This window comes from Eufriesea mexicana, unplaced genomic scaffold, assembly GCF_001483705.2.
Source record: "Eufriesea mexicana isolate 0111107269 unplaced genomic scaffold, ASM148370v2 scaffold596, whole genome shotgun sequence".
Classification (NCBI taxonomy): domain Eukaryota; kingdom Metazoa; phylum Arthropoda; class Insecta; order Hymenoptera; family Apidae; genus Eufriesea; species Eufriesea mexicana.
The window spans coordinates 129,846-149,457 of NW_016908754.1; the positions used below are offsets into that span (position 1 = coordinate 129,846).

Below are 19,612 nucleotides of genomic sequence, written 5' to 3' on the forward strand. Positions count from 1 at the left end.
TATTTCTGAACGTTCATTTTTAAACCATTCGAACGGTGCAATTTATTTGCACGAAACTGTTAATATTTATTCTTCTATAAGCGTTAATATTTATTTCTTCGTATTCGAGTTGCAAATTGAATTTAAATATCTTATTTTTCCCATTTCATTACGCAGTATCTCGTTATATCTCGTAACTTTTGAAGCTGGCACAGGTGATATATGCGAATATCGCATTACAGTAAACGTCATTCACTTTTTATAACTAACCCATGATATATGAGAATTTTATGCTTAAATGAACTGTTATACATTTCGGATCCGGCATTATAATTCCTTTTTTCTTCTTCCTCTTCTTCTCCGTTCACTTCTACGTTTCTCGTTCATAGATGCAAGGACGTTAGATTAAGGATTTACTCGTTTAAGATCCGGTGACTGGATTACGATCCTTTGCTCGATACGTGTAACTACGTAGCTGAAAGTATCTCTAAATCCACGTAAGGAGAACCACGCGAATCCTCTGTACGAATGATTCGCGATCCATCGATCACGAGAGTGGATAAGGAAAGGGAATATTTTCGAGGAACGCGGATTATCGAATAAAAGCGAATAACTTGGCGACGGAAATTGAGAAAATCGCGCGAAGAATTCATGCCAGGCGCGAGAGAATCTGTGTATACAGCGAGTACGCAGAAACGTGGCGATGGCTGTCCGGAAAGATGGGATTCAAGGTTACCGCACCCTTGAACGTGTGCAATCGAATAGTCGATACACTGGTCCAGAGATATGTCGATGGATAAAAGTCCGGTCACGGAAATGAATTTTAAAGGAAAGAAGAGAAACGAACGGCACGAAGGAATCGCGAGGCTGAGATAGAGGAGGTGTGTGGGGAGTTGGATAAAATCGAATGTCGTCCTGTTGCAACGAATAGTTAGAATCTAACGGAGCTTTTTGCATAACGTGACGCGACTCCCGGTATCTCGAGATCGGCGAACGTGCACAGTTAAGACGTCGATAGCTGCTTGAAATATGTATTTTCGAGGTAAATGGAATTGTTCATCGGATTTGCAGAATTACTATTCCTCGGCACAGTGACGTTCGAACTTATACCAGAATAAGATAAATAGATAATCGATTCCCCTACCCTTTATCAACGTGATCGCCAGACACCGGCTACATACGAATGTACACTTCGCGGAGGAAAAAATACACCTCGAAGAGGTAGCTGAAATTCCAATTGCGAATCTTATTAAATATAATACCACGTATGAAATCACACTCGAATTCCTTCGTCACGTGACAGCAATCTAAATTGCTATCGGTTTCTGCTTCACGGATTAAAAGAACGCGCCATTAAAGTTCTTTACGGTACGATGTCATTTGGCTTCAATCGCGCAAAGAGAATCGAGAAACAAATACCATTAACCATCTATTCACATGCACGTTTTTACGAAGGTTTCATAAATTTAGCAATAATCTTGCGACGCCAGCCACGAGATGCATAAAACAGCGCGAATGCATGCACACGCGATTGCGAGAAGGTATACCGGGAGTTCAGTTTTAATACATCCGCGTCGTTATTTCCTTTATATGCAATTTTATGAAACCTTTTCAGCAAGGATTCGCCGTGCAAAAAGAAACGGATAATGTCGACCCTCGTGGTAGGGAGGATCTTTTTAAAAATTCATTAAGAACATAGCGCCCGGTTGTTAGAGGTTATGGTCTTTCAAGACCGGTTTATCCTTTTTTTCTTCTCTTTCTCTCTCTCTCTCTCCAACCCCTTAATATGCATGTTCGTAATAAGACAGAGGCGTGTATCAGCAGGCTATATTCACGACACACCCACAACTCGTTCCGCCTATGAGACTCGGTGTTGCGATAGTTTTTCATCGCCTACGATCTCATGACGCGTATCATTGCGCATCAACGCTGTGAAAATAAATTATGCACCAGGTCGCGAAACGATACGTCATTGTCGCTCGATTCTCGGTTATCGAACGAAGAAAATGGATTAAATGCTCGATGGTGAATCGTCAGGGTGCGCTGAAAGAGGAAATCCCATCGAGGATGCCCGCGATCGAACAAAATGTTTTCCGATATTTAATATTGAAAATCGTTCGAAAGGGAATCTTCCCTCAGGGACTTCCGAACGAAGGACGACACTTGAAAATACGACAAGGTGTTAACACGTAGAAAAAAATACGAAGGGAGGCGTAAAGCGAAGAATTATTTTAAAATGGCAAAGATTTAAAAAAAGACATAACCTATACCGCGTCGCACCTGAACCGAGACCGATGATTTTCGATTAAGCGAGGTTGAACTGGAGTGTAAAATCTATCGGCCATAAATAGTTTATATCTTGCTTATAATCTCGTTATATTTTCTGCAGCGTTTTACGTAAAATGAAAGATGTAGGACGAGTTCTGTTTAAATTAAACCACGGCTAATTGATGTTTCCGCTTCGAATAATCGTATAACGTCATTCACTGTTATCTTCTCACTATATCGGTGCTCGCGTGCAATATGACGACAATTAAACAAAATGATTCATTAACAAAAGTCATTAAAGTAAATCGATTTCCAATGCAAAAGTCTAATAATCCGCGTATACGTCCGAATAAATGGTAAAACGTATTCGCCCTTCGGGCTTTTGTTTTATGACAAAATTATAAACGGGCAACGCCGTGGAAATCGGGATACATGGAAATCAAAATAGCGAAGATTGCATTTTAACGTTGTTTCCCTATCTCAACTTTTATCCTCGGTCCGCGTATTCGTCTAAGTACGAGTTTCTTTGTTCCCAGAATAAGATCATAAAAGGAAAAACTGGACAAACAAGCGTGACAGGATTGCTAAGCCAGAAATTCCACGAGACGTCAGATGGTACCAAAATAAAATAAATGATTAATATATGCTGTTCGCAAAGTCGGTGCAAAATGAATACGCACACAATTACGAATGATCATGATTCATATGGTATTTCCTTCCATCACACGGGAGTTTTTCTATTTTCTTCATTCTCCTGGATAATTTCCACTCGTGACTCTATGTACTAAGAACGTCACTGAGTGAATGTTATAGGACAAATGGTTAATATGCTTGGTATCTAGAAGCATGTTGCAATAAAATAAAGGTTAGCGATAAGAATCATGTCGCCTTATCCTTGATAAAGTGGTGAGCATTTGCATTGACTATTCAAAACCTATGAAACTGCGACCTGTTTGCCACTAAGAGCAGTCATTTCTTACCTTTTCACCGAGACTGTAACGCTTCAACTGTCACACGTATCAACGAGACGTAGTAAAACTCACTCGCTATTCCTTCAAGTTATTATCGAAAAGTGGTTAAAAAGGATCACCCGAGCGATAAGTTTTATGCGCGTATTTAAAAGTGTTCTATGAGTGTTTCAGTTAGATAGTGGGAATCTTGTGAAACGGTTGGGGTTTTCCTCGTGAATTCTAGAAATTTGTAATCGCGTAAAAAACGATTTCTACGGAAAGGAGAAGCAAATGGAAGAAAATTCCTGGTACGATACAGCCAATTCTCGAGAAAATTAATTAAAATAAGCAGGAAAACGTTTTATAATGTTCGTACGAATTTTAACACCAATTTTTGATCGATTACACGTTCTCCCTTTATGCGTGACATTTTTCGTTCATGGGAGTTGCTACACATGGGATATGCATCGTTACGATAATACGACGAATCACAAAACCATGTAAATTTCTCGATTATACTATGAATTAACATCTACAACGGTCTTGAACTTTTCGTGTCGTTTACATAAAAGTCTAATCGAGTCGCTTTCGTTATGATCGAATACGGAAAAGAAATGTACATAAAAATTATCCAAAGTTTCGTGATATATTTTAGTAAAGGTAAACTTTTACCAATACAGGTAGTACACTCTTTGCGCGTTAAATATCACCGGGCACTTTCTAAAACGATACCAACTATTTGCATATTCGATGACGAATTGCGTAATTCTAAATTCAAATTTACATACTTTCTCCGCTTCCACTGAAAGTTCTGTGTTCAGATTAAGCAACGGAGAGCCGGGATCGTGAATGGAAGTGAGATTCGGTTGCATAGAACCACGCGGTTAATGGCATATCTCTGAGACAAACCAGACTAATCTTTATTTAACTATAAAACGCGACTTTCTCGAGGACATGATATTGAACTTTAGCCACCTAGATCAAGGACAATCTCCGCCAGATTTCCCATTCCTTAAGTACGTGACCTTCGGGAAGCACTACGATCGCGACACCGTAGCGGGAAAAGGATCAACGTAACGAGCAAAAACGGGGAACCGAGGATAAAAATCGAGAGAACTGCAAACCTGTTCGCCTGTGTTCCTTATCCACCCCCACTCGGCGAGTTGTTTTAGTTAAGCACGAGTAGGAATATATACTTGTTCGTAGATCGTGCGAAGAAATTGTACATTCCGGACGTACCTCTCGTACTTTACATGTTTATCGGCCTAGTATCGAGAAAATAGAACATGTTACTAGTTTGTTCAGTGGCATTTTCTACCCTTCTTCTATCCGCCGTCACCGTGGTCAACTGTGATTTGGATTTACAATTGTTGCACGTGGTAAATGGCCATTTCGTTATCGAAACGCTCTTAACGTGACAATCGCACGCGAGGATTGTGTGGTTTTTCAAACGGATATAACCTCCTTTCATGCATACCTGCGAGTGAACCCGCGAGATCGTTTGTCAATCGACGTGTAAAATAATCCGTGATAATCTGAAAGCATCGCTAGCGCTGACAGGATAATAATACTAATAGTGACATGTGTTTTCAAAGGTGTTTCGACATGGCGACAAGGTGCCACATCGGGAGTATCAAAATTATCCCAACGATCCTTACCGCGACTACTCGTATTATCCAATGGGAAATGGAGACTTAACGAACGTAAGTAAACAAGAAGAGTACTGTTGGGAGAATCGTGAGTTAACCTATGTTGCTTGAAAAATATTCTAGAATTACAAGCATTCGTTATGTTCTCGTTCTCATGCGCATCAATGTAATCATACCTGGTAGATCTTGAAACCCATCTAGATACGAATCTAAATCTCGCGTACCGTGTCAACACCAAGGTGTGGTTTCATAAGTATTTCACGAGTTCTAAGAAATCCTTGAAAAAACAAGATGCACAATGTTTTATTACAGTAGCGGATATTCTGATATTCAAAATTTCGGCAAACCGGAATTACTTTCCTAGCATAATTTCATACATCTCTGCTGTAATTCGCGATAAAGACACTTTGGAGACACTTTTTCAATATTTACTCTAATACCTTTACGATAACCCACGCAAACTCTTCAACGTTACGTTTCTATCTTTTCTTTTCCTCTCTTTTTTTCTTTTTTCTTCTTTTGAGTATCAAGGTGGAGCGTGGTTTAACCCAGCACGATAAGCTGTCGCTTACACGATAAGCATAACCGCAAGAAACGTAGTAATCATTTCTTCGTAAGACAATTATAAAGTCGTTAAAGATTCGCATTGGCGAATGAAAATGTTAATTGTTTTGTGGAATTATGTAGCAAGGTAAGCTACGCGAATACAGGATTGGGACAATGCTCCGTGAACGTTACGATCGATATTTCGGGCCGGATTACTGGCCGGAGAAGATCTATGCCCGATCGACCAGCGTCCCAAGGACTCAGTTGTCTTTACAGCTAGTCCTGGCAGGATTATTCCCGCCGTCGGAGAAGCAAACCTGGAATCCGCATCTACCCTGGATTCCAGCATCCACGTTCTTCGTGCCCTACGAGTCTGACAATCTCCTGTTTCCGCATCACTGCCCCAGGTAATTCTTTCCGTGTCTACCCTTATTATGCGGTGCGAATTATTCGTGAAAGATAAGATCGTAGGCGTAGCCGACAGTTCCTGATACTCGCAATTATATTTTTCATCTGCTCCGTCATTCAAGGTACAGAGAAGAATACGACAAATTCCTTCGACAAGGCAAAGCGAAGGAGTTACTGAGCAAATACAGGCACGTGATGAAATATTTGACCGAGCGAACGGGAAAACCCATCAACACTACAGCCGCTGTCACTTATCTTTATAATCTATTAAAAGAACAGGTAAGGGATATCTCGACGTTGCACGAGCCGCGGGTATAAACTTTCGAAAAAATCCGATAATCGAGCGTTGCTCTTTTTAGGCAACTCAAAACCTGACTCTCCCAAGATGGACGGAGGAGGTTTATCCTACGCCCATGAAAGAAATACTCGCGTTGGACTTTAAACTCAGATCATACACAAGGACGCTGAAACGTCTGAACGGAGGTATACGAGGATATCAATTTCTTTTTATTATGCACGTGAAACGTGATAGTAAATACCGTGGTATCCACCTGCACTTTCTCTTCGCAGGTTTGTTGATACGTAAAATGGTGGAGGATATTAAGACATACATAGCAGGGAGATTAGAACCGTACGATAGGAAAGCGTTCCTTTTCTCGGCCCATGAAATGAACGTTGCCGCGGTAGCGAAAGCCCTGGGATTGGACGAACCTATTGTTCCTGCATACGGTTCTACCATCATTTTGGAAACGCTGCGCGATAAGAAAGGAAATTATTACGTTCGGGTAAATATCTAATCTCTGAAGCGTCGAACGATGCATTTAAACATTTCTCTCGCTTTGCACCATTACGATATCGTACGATATCATGAGATACGATATTAATACCGTATTAACGTTTCGTCGATAGGCTCTACTCTGGACTGGGGTTTCCGAACAACTGATAATCCAAACGGTCCCTGGTTGCACTGAACTGTGTCCTTTAAACGACTTTATTGGCATCGTCAAGGATGTGCTGCCAAGCAACGACGAATATTACTGTCACCCTACCGAGAGCATGGGACAATCGAGCAAGAACGAAGAAACGTATTCCTCAGGGTCCAGTTTAACCGTAGGAAATATCTGGTATTATCTACTGCCCTTTCTGTTCCTTATACTTTCATCTCTACGTTCTGATGTCGTTAACGTCTAACGTTAATTTTATACCGAGACAGCAAAGATTGCAATAATATTGTTAACGTTTGCAGAATGTTATTTAGATATTTTGCATATTCGAACTCGGACACGTAGTAAAACTAACCGAATGCACGCGAGAAAAGAACGAAGAGACGTTTGTTTACGTTTAACAGATTCATCGAACACTATTAATGTAAGATATCGATATTAGAATAGTGATTTAGATAATCCACAAAGTATTAAAATACGCAAATGCAATATTTTTGTAATCTCTAGTCACGATTATTAACTAATAAGCGTTATGAGCTATTAAGAATGATCAAATGTTATTGTTTATCTTGTCTTTACGTAACTATAGAGAAATTCGAGGAACTTCGGATTTTATACTTTAGCATATTGAATACCGGTACTGTCTGCCAGTCGAACATCAAAGAGATATAAGGTAATTTAGAGAAATACAATCTGGTTTAAAACACAATACGAACTAAAAATACAGTTCAACGATCATAGCAGTGCCAATATTCCCGTAAGTGAATAAAGTAGAGTGTTTGGCAGACACGAAATGAGAACAGATTCGATTTGCAAGTTGACGGCTTGATTCTCCTATTTCCGTCCAGGTTAAAAGTTCAAGAACCTCTATAGAATAGATCCAACGAAATATTTATCAGTCAAGAGCGACACTTCTGATACGAGAAACGTGGTAATAGGAATGAAAGCCTTTGTTAGCGTGAAATAGACTCGACGAGTACTAAAATTAATGAAAACCTTGTTTCCTACTTTCCGAAATTAATTTTTTATAATTTAAGAACTTTGATTAGTCGTCGATGATCGACAGAGATGTAGAACTTTATCAAACTGATTCGTTTCGATTATACCAGTTACCATCTGTTCTGTTCGTTTAACGATACATGATTTACAGAAGCAACTTTAAATGACGAATAAGTTGTATTAATTGTATAACTCGAATAAATTAAACTTATCGTAGTATACCTTTCTAACAAATTTTCGTTTCCATTTTTATTTTAAATATTTTTATCGTCCTCGAGACACCGCGAAGGTAATAATCGTAACGATCTTAATTTGCATTGGAAAGGAAATCGGCCAACCTTGATTATTGCCAATGCATCGAGTTTACCTGAACGTATGATCCCTAAACAGAAGAGTCATTGATTCATACGGAACACGTTGCACGATTTAGTTGAAACAGTTAACACGCTTCAAGGAACCAGCGTGTTAATTTACATAAAATAATCTACACGTGTATACTTGTGATGCAAGGTTCACCGGTAAACTGAATCGCTCGAGCATGCATAGAGAACGACTTTTTAACGAATGTTGCTCCTTTGGTTAATCTTTTGCATCGAGATTAAAATTAGCTTGAAAATTGGCGGAAGAAAATCGCAACGGAGAAAACCGGGTATTCGTTTCCTCGTGCTGCAATCGAACCGATTCGTAAGAAATTGCAATATCAGATTGGATTAGAAATCAAACAAAATGTCTACCACGATAGTGAACGTAATTTTAAACTAGCAATGATAAAAAAAAAAAGTTAATTATTGCTGGCTGTATTCAAGTTTCAAGGAACCCTGGAGTAAAGTGGAAATTACTGGAGATATTACTCGAGATTATCGACAGTTTCGAATGGTTTATCGGCGATATAGCAATACTTTCAGAACCCAGAACACCTTCCCGTGAAAGCACAATGACTACAATGACTAAGAAATATTTTGACGTTCAGCGACACGAACTAGTTTGCAAATGGATTAGAACGCTGTAAATTCCCTGGGTTTTCATCGAAGGTTGAACTTACGTTTGTTACTAAAAATATATTCGCAGTATCCGATATAATACATTGGTACACGCATACTTCACTTTTTCCAAGCTAATGCTTCTCTCTCGATTTAAATTATTTATTAGCTTCTTCTAATTATTACAAGGATATGAATCTCATTGAATACTCGATAGTGTATTGGAATACCGATATTCATCTTGGATCAATAAACAGGTAACAATGATTGACGCGTTTCTTTTTTGATAGATAGCTATCGGAAATTACTCATGCGAATGATAAACAGGATATTCTATAATGGTTTTGAAACTGCCAATCGCCGTCATCGCCTTATTACGCGTATCTCCATCGGAAGCACGTAAGTCTAAAAAATCACGTCAAACTAAGAAATTCTCGATGGCCATCGCGCGATGTGTAATTTCAATCAGCAGAGATCCATTAAAAAGAACTATGAATCCACTTTGAACAATTATCATGCGCATGTTTAAGTAACTCGGACTTGGCAAAATTTAACCTGGATAATGATATTCCGCGCAGCTGAGTATTTTATAAAACATAATCTATGACAATTAATCACCAACCGTTGAATGAAAATCGCACAGTGTTCAACCATGCATATAATTTTCCATCGAAACAGATTCATCGTAATAATAGGGAACGGAAAACGTGTGGGAATTCATTGAACGACAACGCAAGCAGTGTGACTTCTCAAGGCGAAGATTTCCCAATAGGTGTATGATTATTTAAAATGCTAACGACGATAAGCAATCGGCGGGTAAGTACCCTGAAGAAATACCCAAACTGCGTTGCGTGAATTCCAACCTTGCCTTTGTCATCGCAGCATCGTTCAACTCGAACAATCTCGTCACGATATTAAATCATAATCTTTTTTAGTACTGGTGAAACTCCCGCTGAAAGAGAAATACGACAGTTTATAGTTTTTCCGAATTTCCTAATAAAATCATTACTTACAGTTCTCGACTGGAGCATAGATCAAGAGGTACATCAGAGTTTTCTAGGTTTCATAACGAAGCCATCCTTATACGAAGAAGATCAAGGCTAGCTCGAGTGATTTGGAGCAAATCGATGTTTCTTTCATCTACGCAAACTAGCGTAGCGAAAGGAAAAAAATATAACTAAAAGTAGTTATGATATTGTTACTTGATAAGAGGACAAACTGCTTCGTTGGAACGAGTTTGCTGCGAAACGTGTTCGCGCTAGGAAAAAGTCAGGTGAAATTAAAGACACGGTATATATGTGTGTATAGGCAGGAGAAAAGAACAGAAACGGACAACCATTGGAAAGAATGATACAGGAAGAGCATTGTTCACGCTTTGCGACGTGTATACGATTTCGCACGCACATTTTTGCAACTTTTCTTGACGTTTACTTCAATTATACCGAGGAATGCGATTTTCCTATGGGTAAGAATTACCCGCGCTACGATTGCATCACGCGTAACCTTCGGTTCTTTCTGATTGTTTAATAGCCTTCGATCTTAACGCGATGAATTTCCTGCGACATACTGCACGGTATATTAAAAATAAATTAATCTTCCTAACAAAAATATTTTCCTTATTTAATTTTTTTTCTTTTTTGCAAGCAAATAGCGGTTCGTGTACCAACAGTCGGTTCGAGTAGCGTGCTAGCCAAAGTTTTGTTTAGTAGCCTAAATGGTAAAACCGCGTCCGTGGGATGCACACAAGTGCATTATCAACACGAACGGTAACTACGTTAAATCGGTAAATGCATTTTGTGTGTCTGAGTGAAATAGACACGAATTGTGGCTGTTAATTTATCGCTTAACCTCAAATCGCGTTAAACAGCTATAAGAGAAAGATAAAAAATCGATCTTTCATCGAACATGATAGATTTTCGTAAATACATAACCTAATTCTTATCGATATTCCTTTACGATCATTGTACTATATGTGAATCGACCTGCCACTAAAATGTCGAATCGATTACAGCTGTCTCATCACTGTAATTAACTCGACGTTGCTTAAGGTGCGCTTCGACCGTGCATCAACGCCACAGAAGCGTGGATAATTTGCGGAGCGTAAATTGGAACGTGTGATGGCGATGTCAGCGATGCCTATTTCAGTTATAAATATCGCCGGATGAATGCGATGCGTTCCCGGAAGGTAAGTGAGATCAGACGCACGAAAAAAGGAGGCGTTTTAACCTAAGAAACGCTAGCGAGGCAAAAGTTTAAGCGAATCGAACGATTTAGGTGGAATCGTCGGAAGCTCGAAAACCCTTGTTCCTAATTATAAAAAGAAACAAGATTTTCAAGTTGCCCAATACTGTTCGCGCTTTCGGATTTTCCATTCATTGAATATCCGTGCGAGGTTTCGTATCTATTCGAAATAATCTGACTCGAGCGCCGCGTAAAGATTGCGTAAATGTGAGTCACACTCGGACGTTCAAAGTATTATGACACATTTTATATAACGTGTTCACATACAAACTGTATATAACAAATACGAATACGGTATATTATATACATATATGTCCATGTTTAAGACAAGATTGGAAATGACCATTGCCAGTGAGATTCGAATAATGTAACGTGACACATATACACGTGGAATATATATAGAAGCAAAATCCTTACCCACCTTTATTCCACTGACAACTGATTCAAATGATTCCGTTTCTTCTCCGTAATTTCGTCCGAACGCGTTCTATTTTTCGTAGTACCATTTATGCGAAAATCAACTTATATATTTATACCTCCGGTTAGATCGTTTTCTTTTTCCTTTACATATTTTTCTTTACATTCCGTAGGAATGTTAACGCAGTAACGTTGTATCTGATTGTAAACAGTTTTGATGAAAAATTTGGAACTTTTTCAACGAACTAATTGTTAAAATTTGTATTTGTGCGCATCACTACACTCGGCACAAGACATCGGCGACACTAGCGATCAATTTTCAATCTTATGGCTGATTGATTTGTTTACCATGCTGCATTTCCGTAGACAAAAAATGGAAACACTAATTTCACTAGACACTTGGCACAAATAGTACAACCGTTATGCATTAAACTGCGAGTATACAATGTCAGCTGTCAGAAAAAATATACCCACTTGGCAATATACCGGACAGCTACAAGCATGCACATGTTGCCAGGTTGAATCTGCTGTCACGCCTTGGGCTTCTCCGGTGCATCGTGAGCAGGTGCCAGGTAAGGGGTTAGAAAAGTCGGTGCCCTCGGCATAGTTACTTCTTCGAGAAATTCTGTACACAGTTGTTTCTTAACCGTATTTAAAAACTTTTCAGTTTACCGAAATAAGTGGCATTCTAATTATTACATGATTTTCTATTGCTAGTAATAAAACGAAACATTATACGATAACATGTTGTTCAGTAATAATATATGCGTGTATATCTGTCCGACAAATAAACATTCTTCTGTTGCTAAAGTCAAATTATAGTTATGCGTCGATTATATTTGCACACGACATACAACAGACTATCGAGTAATAATCTTTCATTTACACGCTTTAATAATGTTACAAAGACGATAAATTAAATTTTTCGTTTTAAATTTATAATGTCATCGTCTAAAGTCCAACGACTGATGTAAATATAATATTGCAAAAACTTAAATACTTACTCTCGCAAATATAGTCATCTATTTCTTGACTAATTTGTTCGTCTTATTTCCTTCTCGACTTCTTAATATTTATAAATTTGTCAACGACAAAGAAAATTATAAATTCTACCGCCAATTTTCAAGTTTGACTGTTTGACGCCGCGCTTTCAATAAATGGTGGATAATGAAACAGCTGTTTCCACGAGTATGAGGACATCTAACGGAACGCGCGCGCGATCGAGCCCGCGACAGCAAGAGAGAAGAATGGAAGTCGTGTGGGTCGAGGACCGATTGTATCTGCAGTAGTCGCGACCGTTCAAGGAATCGACTAAAGAAACATGGCTGCAGGTTGTTGTGGAACGAAAAAGCAAAAGCTGAATAATTCGTCGAGTGTTCCATGTAATGGTTCAGTGTTACAAAATGGCACACAGTTAAGAAACAGTGTGATAGTGAAGCCTGAGATGGGCTTCTTTTGCTTCGATGTTCTTTATTGCCAATTACATCAACTAGACCCTCCAAAACCGCCCAACTTTAGCAACGAAGCATTGTAAGTAATAATATTCGCTGTCATTCTTTTTAATTTTTTTTGTTTTCTGTTCTTTCTTTCATATTGCTGTCTCTTTCTCTTATCTAGCCATCTTTATCTTACATACTCGTGTCATCAGCTGCTCTCTCTTTTCTGTTTAAATGTTGTGTTTGTACCTTCGCTCTCTTTATGTTTCTTTGTTACGATGTTGAAGCAGCGCAACAACGAGTTACAAGTTTAATTATAAAAGTTTGTCTACATAGAAATCAGTGGTCGTTATTACAACTAAGATATATTACTTATTACAGTTCGTTTATATGTGTGAAACATTTTACGTGAAAATAAAAATTGTTTATTGCAGATATACAAAATTTAGTAAAAGAATGTTAATTATTTCTTACGTATTTATTATTACACAAAAGATAATAGCTTATCTTAGAGGAAAAACATATTCTTTTAAACTGTTAAGATAATTTATGTTACAATTGACATATTATGTTTTAAACTATTTTTCTTTATAAATAATGTAAGATATTACACATATATTGTATATATCTAATAATTATTGACTTATACTTTATAGCCCATTATTTGTCACATGGACAATTGGAAAAGATATGAGGTTAAGAGGTTGTATCGGTACGTTTAATGCAATGCAGTTACATGCTGGACTTAGAGAATATGCAGCAACCAGGTAAAATTATTTTATATTTTTATTTTAGATAATGTTTTGCTTTATATTTTTAAAGACGTTACAAACTTTTCAAAGTGCATTCAAAGATTCACGCTTTAATCCTATCACTCGAGATGAACTACCACGTTTACATGTAAGTGTTTCAATTTTGAGACACTTTGAAGATGGTATTGATTATTTAGACTGGGAAGTAGGTGTTCATGGAATTCGTATAGAATTTCATAATGAGAAGGGTAATAAAAGGACTGCTACCTATCTACCTGATGTTGCAACAGAACAAGGTTTGTATTTTTCACTTTATATTCATTAATATGTTGTTATTTTACTGTACAATATTATTCTATTCCCAAAATTTAAACATTTTCAATATGTTGTATTTGTGTTTTAAAAAACAGAGTTTATTGTGTTTAGGATGGGACCAGATACAAACGATAGATTCCTTGCTGCATAAAGGTGGCTACAAAGGATTAGTCACTCCAGATATTAGACGTAGTGTCAAATTAACACGATATCAAAGTGAGAAAGTTACTGTAAGCTATCAAGATTATATGACACATTGGCATAGCCGAAGATGCTAGCAGCTGGCTTGGGGTCCTAGTCAAGGACCCCAGTTGCCACAAAATTCTGTTGCAGTTCATTATAACGCTAATACGTCGCATACTTCCCATCTATTATACAATAGCACTCAATACAATTCTTATATGGCCAGTCAGGAACATGGATTAGTAATGGCACAACGTAATCATCCTGCATTTATACATCCTCTTCCAATACCTCCCATTTCTCCTGTCATGTTACCTATATGGGACTATTCGTCATTTTGGTGGGATCAAACAAGTTCATCTTATCCTCCACCACATTCGCATCTTCATTCTCCTCCCCGTGTTCATCGTTTTTCATCACAAGAATCTGCTGATCGTGGAGTTCGTAAACGTAAATGACATTGGAGGCGACTATTGTTTGTAACGTTTCATTGTTTAAAATGGTGCCTACTATACTTTGTATGTTTCTGCATACACAGTTTTCCTCTTATGATACCACATAGTCCTCCTTGAGGACAATAGCATTTTATGTATGATGGCACTGTCTTATTTCTTTATCTTGTATAGCATATAATTATTATTTATCTAATAATTGGTATAACCATACAATGTGCATATATGTGCATTAACTTTTGACTTAAATATTTATAATCATTGATAAAACTATATGTCAAATATTCGGATTTTAAAACTTGTACTATAATATAATTGCCTATTCTCATGTGCTTTAATGCGTTTAAAAATTAAATGATATGATTCAGTCCATAAATATAATATACATAATGTGCAATTAGCTCTGCCATCATACTTATTGAATGTCCATTTGTATTTATGTCTACAGTATACGAGTGACATGAACAATTTCATAGCACAGTGATGCTGCCTGCAATTCACTGCCTGCTTCACAAGGTTTAATGTACAAATTCATGCGAAAATGTTTCTAATATCCGTATAGTATAAAAAGTATAGAATATCATTTTTAGATAAGTACATAAGTGAAGAGTGAAGAAAAGGAAAAAACATTAGATTTTCTATTGATAATATTTCTTTTAATGATGGTCTATTAAGTCATATAGTACATAGTTAATTTCTGCATAACTTTTGTATCATCATTTATTAAAAGTTGTGAGAAATTTGCATAGATGGTTAAATTAGTATGAATTAGGAAATTGATTAAAACAATGTGTTACATTTTTCTAAATTAATCATATACAAAGAGAGTTACTTAGAAACTTTCTTATCGTTGTGTTTTCTCATGATTAATTCATGAATAATATGTATGTAAGTACTAACTTTTAACTTAATAATTTAAATTTCTTTGTACTAATGGTATAGATGTATGGTTTTTATTGCATCATGTGCAAAGTTACTGTTTATATTGATGTACTGAAATCTGTAAAAATGAAAGTTTTCAATAGCATTTGACACCTTTTTATACCATTGCTACATTGAAGTTTAACAACTATAGTTATATTATAGTCCAGCGTTTTATTACAGCAAAGGAATATATCACTGAATACATAAATATGTGATTCTTTGTGAATAATTGTAACTAAAGTTAGTCAATCAATTAAATTAACAGTAGATATTAATACCTTGATACTTGTGTGGAAATTACTGCTGATTTTATAAAATTTAGGTAATACTATTAAAGAAAATAGCAGTGTGATAAAAAATGATAGAATGGGACCTCTACTGTAAATACGCAATGGACTGCACTATGACTATTAAAGAATGCGTTAATAATAGTTGTATCATAGATGTAGATGAAAATGTGACGATCTCATTGTGATTTTAATATTCTGTGACTCATAAAACACAAATAGAGTTGCTATTGCTTTCTGTAATATACTTATCTTATTACTTTATTTTTGTTGAAGCATATGATTATAACACATTCGAGTGAATTAATGAAACATAGATTTGGTGATCTTTGAGATATAGTAAAATATGTTCTTCCATCTGTTAATATTTTTACTTTTTTTATTCACTAACCTTTACTTAAATATTGTTACACACTGCCAATTTATTAAAGGCTTCTTTTATTATAATAAACATATTTTTGTTAACATACAGAAATAGTGAAAAAAAACATTGATTTTTATTAATTATGAATTAGTAATTGTTTTCATTAAAATAATTAGTTGTTTGAGTTATTTTCACGGAAAAACTTAATTTAGTTCACTTTTATTATTTATTATATGTTCAACATTATGTGATGTCTAATTAACTGCCAGTCATATACTTAAATAGTATCTAACATTTGGAAACTAATTGCATCTGCTCGATTTGTGACAATAGAATATTTTAATTCCTTAATTAAAAATAAAGTGTGCATTCAGTGTGATTAAGATTAATATTACTATTTATAAAAATAATTAATGATAAAAGAAAAAAGGAGATACATTTATTTAGGGGATAAAGATACTATTATAAAATAAATTTACATCTTTTAATATTTATGTTGGATTAATCTTTTGGAATTGATGTAGAGTAATATAAAACATACAATGTTATATAAAGCATATAACTTTGTTGTTTTTGCATACATAATAAATTTTACATGTGCAAATAATTGAAATCATTCTTCTCTTAAAATTGATTTAAATAGAAATTAAAATAACGAAATAGTGATGTACATATAATCACAAAAATATTTGTGATTATAATTAAAAAGATTTTAATATTTTATGCTGTGACATATATATATAAAAAAAAAAATATTTTAAACTATAATGATTTTGAATATATTTCAATAGATAAAAAATGTATTGTGCCTAGTGAGAGATTTCTGGTAAATAATTTATAAATAATATGTATTTACATAAATTCATAAAAAAAAAAAAAAAGTGAAGAAAAGTCCATACTTAAATAAATATAATGAATAGTTATTACTATTTATTATACAATTGGGACAACTAAATAAAACTTTTATATTATCAAGTTTGATTATAATATTACCATTGTTTTTATTATCAATACCCCTACTCTGTTATGCTCCTTTTTGCTACTAAATTACGTATCATAATGCAGTACAGTATTTAATATTTCTTAATCGCAGAAAATTATTTTAAATTATGTGTATACTATGGTTAAAACATTTATAATAGAATCAATCTTAAAAGAGATGAAACTTGATAGGAGGTGTATTATTTTAATTAATGATAAAGAAATTTTATTTGAGTCGTGTTTAAATATATTTACTATTTAGAATATATAAATAAATGGACTTCAAATGAATTAGTAATATTCATTAGGAAAATATTCATCAGAAAAATAGCGGGCAGTGAAACAGCTGCTTTTTTTGAATACCGAGACATCTAGCGGAACGCGTACACAATCTCATATGCAATAGCAACGAACGAACAAAATGCACGATACGGAACCGATCGCACCTATCATACTTAGAAGAGTTAAGTAAGAAACCATGGCAGCTGGTTGTTGTGGAACGAAAAAGCAAAAACTGAATGATTCTACTAGTGTTTCGCGTAACGGTACTGTAAGTTTACAAAATAGTATTCATATACGGAATTCTATAATAGTTCAGCCTGAGATGGGCTTTTATTGTTTCGATGTCCTTTACTGCCAACTGCACCAACTTGACCCACCAAAACCACCTAACTTCAGTAATGAAGCTTTGTGAGTATTTGTTACCCATGTATTTTCCTTTCATCTATTTTTCTCTTTGATGTTTTTACTAACTCAATTTTCCACCGTTTAAAATTTTTAAATATGTAATTTTTAATATGAAATTTTTTGTATTTCTTGTAAGTGATTTTTTTATGCCTTGTCACAGATATTTACATTTGTGTTTATAATTTTACTCGAAGGTTATGATTTTTACTTTACAAATGTGCCATTGTAAATAGATTTCAAATATCTTTTCGTACAATATTTTCATACGGATAATTTATTATTTACTTAAAAACAAGTAAAATCTGTCAGTATTTTTTATTTCTGTTCTTTTATGATGTACCATGTACAAGTCTGTTAGGTAAAAGTAGTTAAAAATAGTAATTATTTAGATAAAAGCAAATTCATAAATATTTCAATTAGAATTTTTAATGATTATTTTAACAATTACTTTTATGTTTGCTGTTTTTATATTATTTGTTTACCATAAATTAAATGAGAATTGTATATTCAAATTTTGGTGTACATTATTAAAATGTATGAATGTGATATTTCTATATTACATATATATTAATATAATATTTACATGTAACATTGAAGTCCTTTATTTGTAACATGGACTACTGGCAAAGATATGAGATTAAGGGGTTGCATTGGTACATTTAATGCAATGCATTTACATGCTGGATTACGAGAATATGCTACCACTAGGTATAATTTTACATGCAAGTAAAAACAATAATAATATAACAAGTTTTTAAATATTTTGTTTTTCATAGTGCTTTCAAGGATTCACGGTTTAATCCAATCACATTGGAAGAACTTCCACGTTTACATGTAAGTGTTTCTATACTTCGACATTTTGAAGATGGAGCAGATTATTTAGATTGGATAATAGGGGTTCATGGTATTCGTATAGAATTTCATAATGAAAAGGGCAATAAGCGAACTGCTACATATTTACCAGATGTAGCAATAGAACAAGGTTCGTATTTTATTTTTGTAAATCTGAATTTGCAGCATTCAAAATACTTCAGTGTGATTATTTCATAATATAAAGTAACTTATAATAAAGAATTAATAATTTATTTAACATTTAAACTATATTTAATTTAAAAGTACTTGTAATGGAATTACAAGTATTCTGCAAAGTTAGAATTTTACTTATTTAGGCTGGAACCAAATCCAAACAATAGATTCTTTACTGCATAAAGGAGGCTATAAAGGGTTAGTTACTCCCGACATTAGGCGTAGTGTGAAGTTAACTCGATACCAGAGTGAAAAAGTGACTGTGAGCTATCAAGATTTTATGACAAGCTGGCATGGCCGAAGATGCTAGCAACTGCTCTGGGGTTCTATTAGAGGACCCCTCATTGATCAAATATCTGGCAATATTTGTTATTTGACAGCAGATACATTTAATTTTTGTTTGCAATACATTAATTATCAATGCATTAATATAATGGCCAGTCAACATGTATTCATTGCAATAGGACCTAATTATTTTTCATGCACACAATCATGTTCGATATCAGTTAATTTTTTTATCATTACATCCGTGCAAAATAATCTGTCATTTTTATATACACATATGAAACAATTTTATTTATCATTATATCATGATCATTATTCCATATGTCTTCCTATAAAAAGCCTTGGACTATGGAATATAAGCAGAAGTATGGTACTAAAAATAGTCCAACTTAATCTTTTACTATTTCCAGTGGTGCCTATTATATATTTTATGTTTCACATTTATTTACTCTATAAGAAAATACATTTGTTAACAAAAATTATACAGCTTTGGGAACAGTGATCTTGTCCTTTCTGAATGATTATTTTCAAATTGTTAT

General features: G+C 35.0%; 2 protein-coding genes across 2 annotated transcripts; both read left to right on the forward strand.

The window, feature by feature from the left end:
• The first annotated feature begins 4,404 nt into the window (after window positions 1–4,404).
• On the forward strand, window positions 4,405–7,156 carry LOC108546024 (venom acid phosphatase Acph-1). The gene is made up of 7 exons (XM_017897934.1): window positions 4,405–4,576; window positions 4,793–4,900; window positions 5,534–5,799; window positions 5,923–6,079; window positions 6,160–6,283; window positions 6,371–6,585; window positions 6,710–7,156. Exons 1-7 carry the CDS (start codon window positions 4,484–4,486, stop codon window positions 6,989–6,991), a joined length of 1,245 nt encoding a protein of 414 aa, XP_017753423.1. The 5' UTR covers window positions 4,405–4,483; the 3' UTR covers window positions 6,992–7,156.
• A 5,451-nt stretch (window positions 7,157–12,607) lies between these two features.
• LOC108546021 (uncharacterized) lies at window positions 12,608–19,270 on the forward strand. Its single transcript, XM_017897929.1, is given in 9 exon segments — window positions 12,608–12,911; window positions 13,474–13,584; window positions 13,660–13,865; window positions 13,996–14,151; window positions 14,236–14,551; window positions 17,535–17,765; window positions 18,360–18,470; window positions 18,539–18,744; window positions 18,932–19,270. Coding segments are annotated over 9 exon segments (1,713 nt in total). The 5' UTR covers window positions 12,608–12,702; the 3' UTR covers window positions 19,099–19,270.
• Window positions 19,271–19,612: the final 342 nt, after the last annotated feature.

Bases quoted from the DNA above. Each gene is read 5' to 3' on its own strand.
- LOC108546024 (XM_017897934.1), top strand. From the start codon at position 4,484: ATGTTACTAGTTTGTTCAGTGGCATTTTCTACCCTTCTTCTATCCGCC. The intron at 4,577-4,792 runs GTAAATGGCCAT...GTGTTTTCAAAG, and splicing joins ATTTACAATTGTTGCACGTG to GTGTTTCGACATGGCGACAA. The intron at 5,800-5,922 runs GTAATTCTTTCC...CCGTCATTCAAG, and splicing joins TTTCCGCATCACTGCCCCAG to GTACAGAGAAGAATACGACA.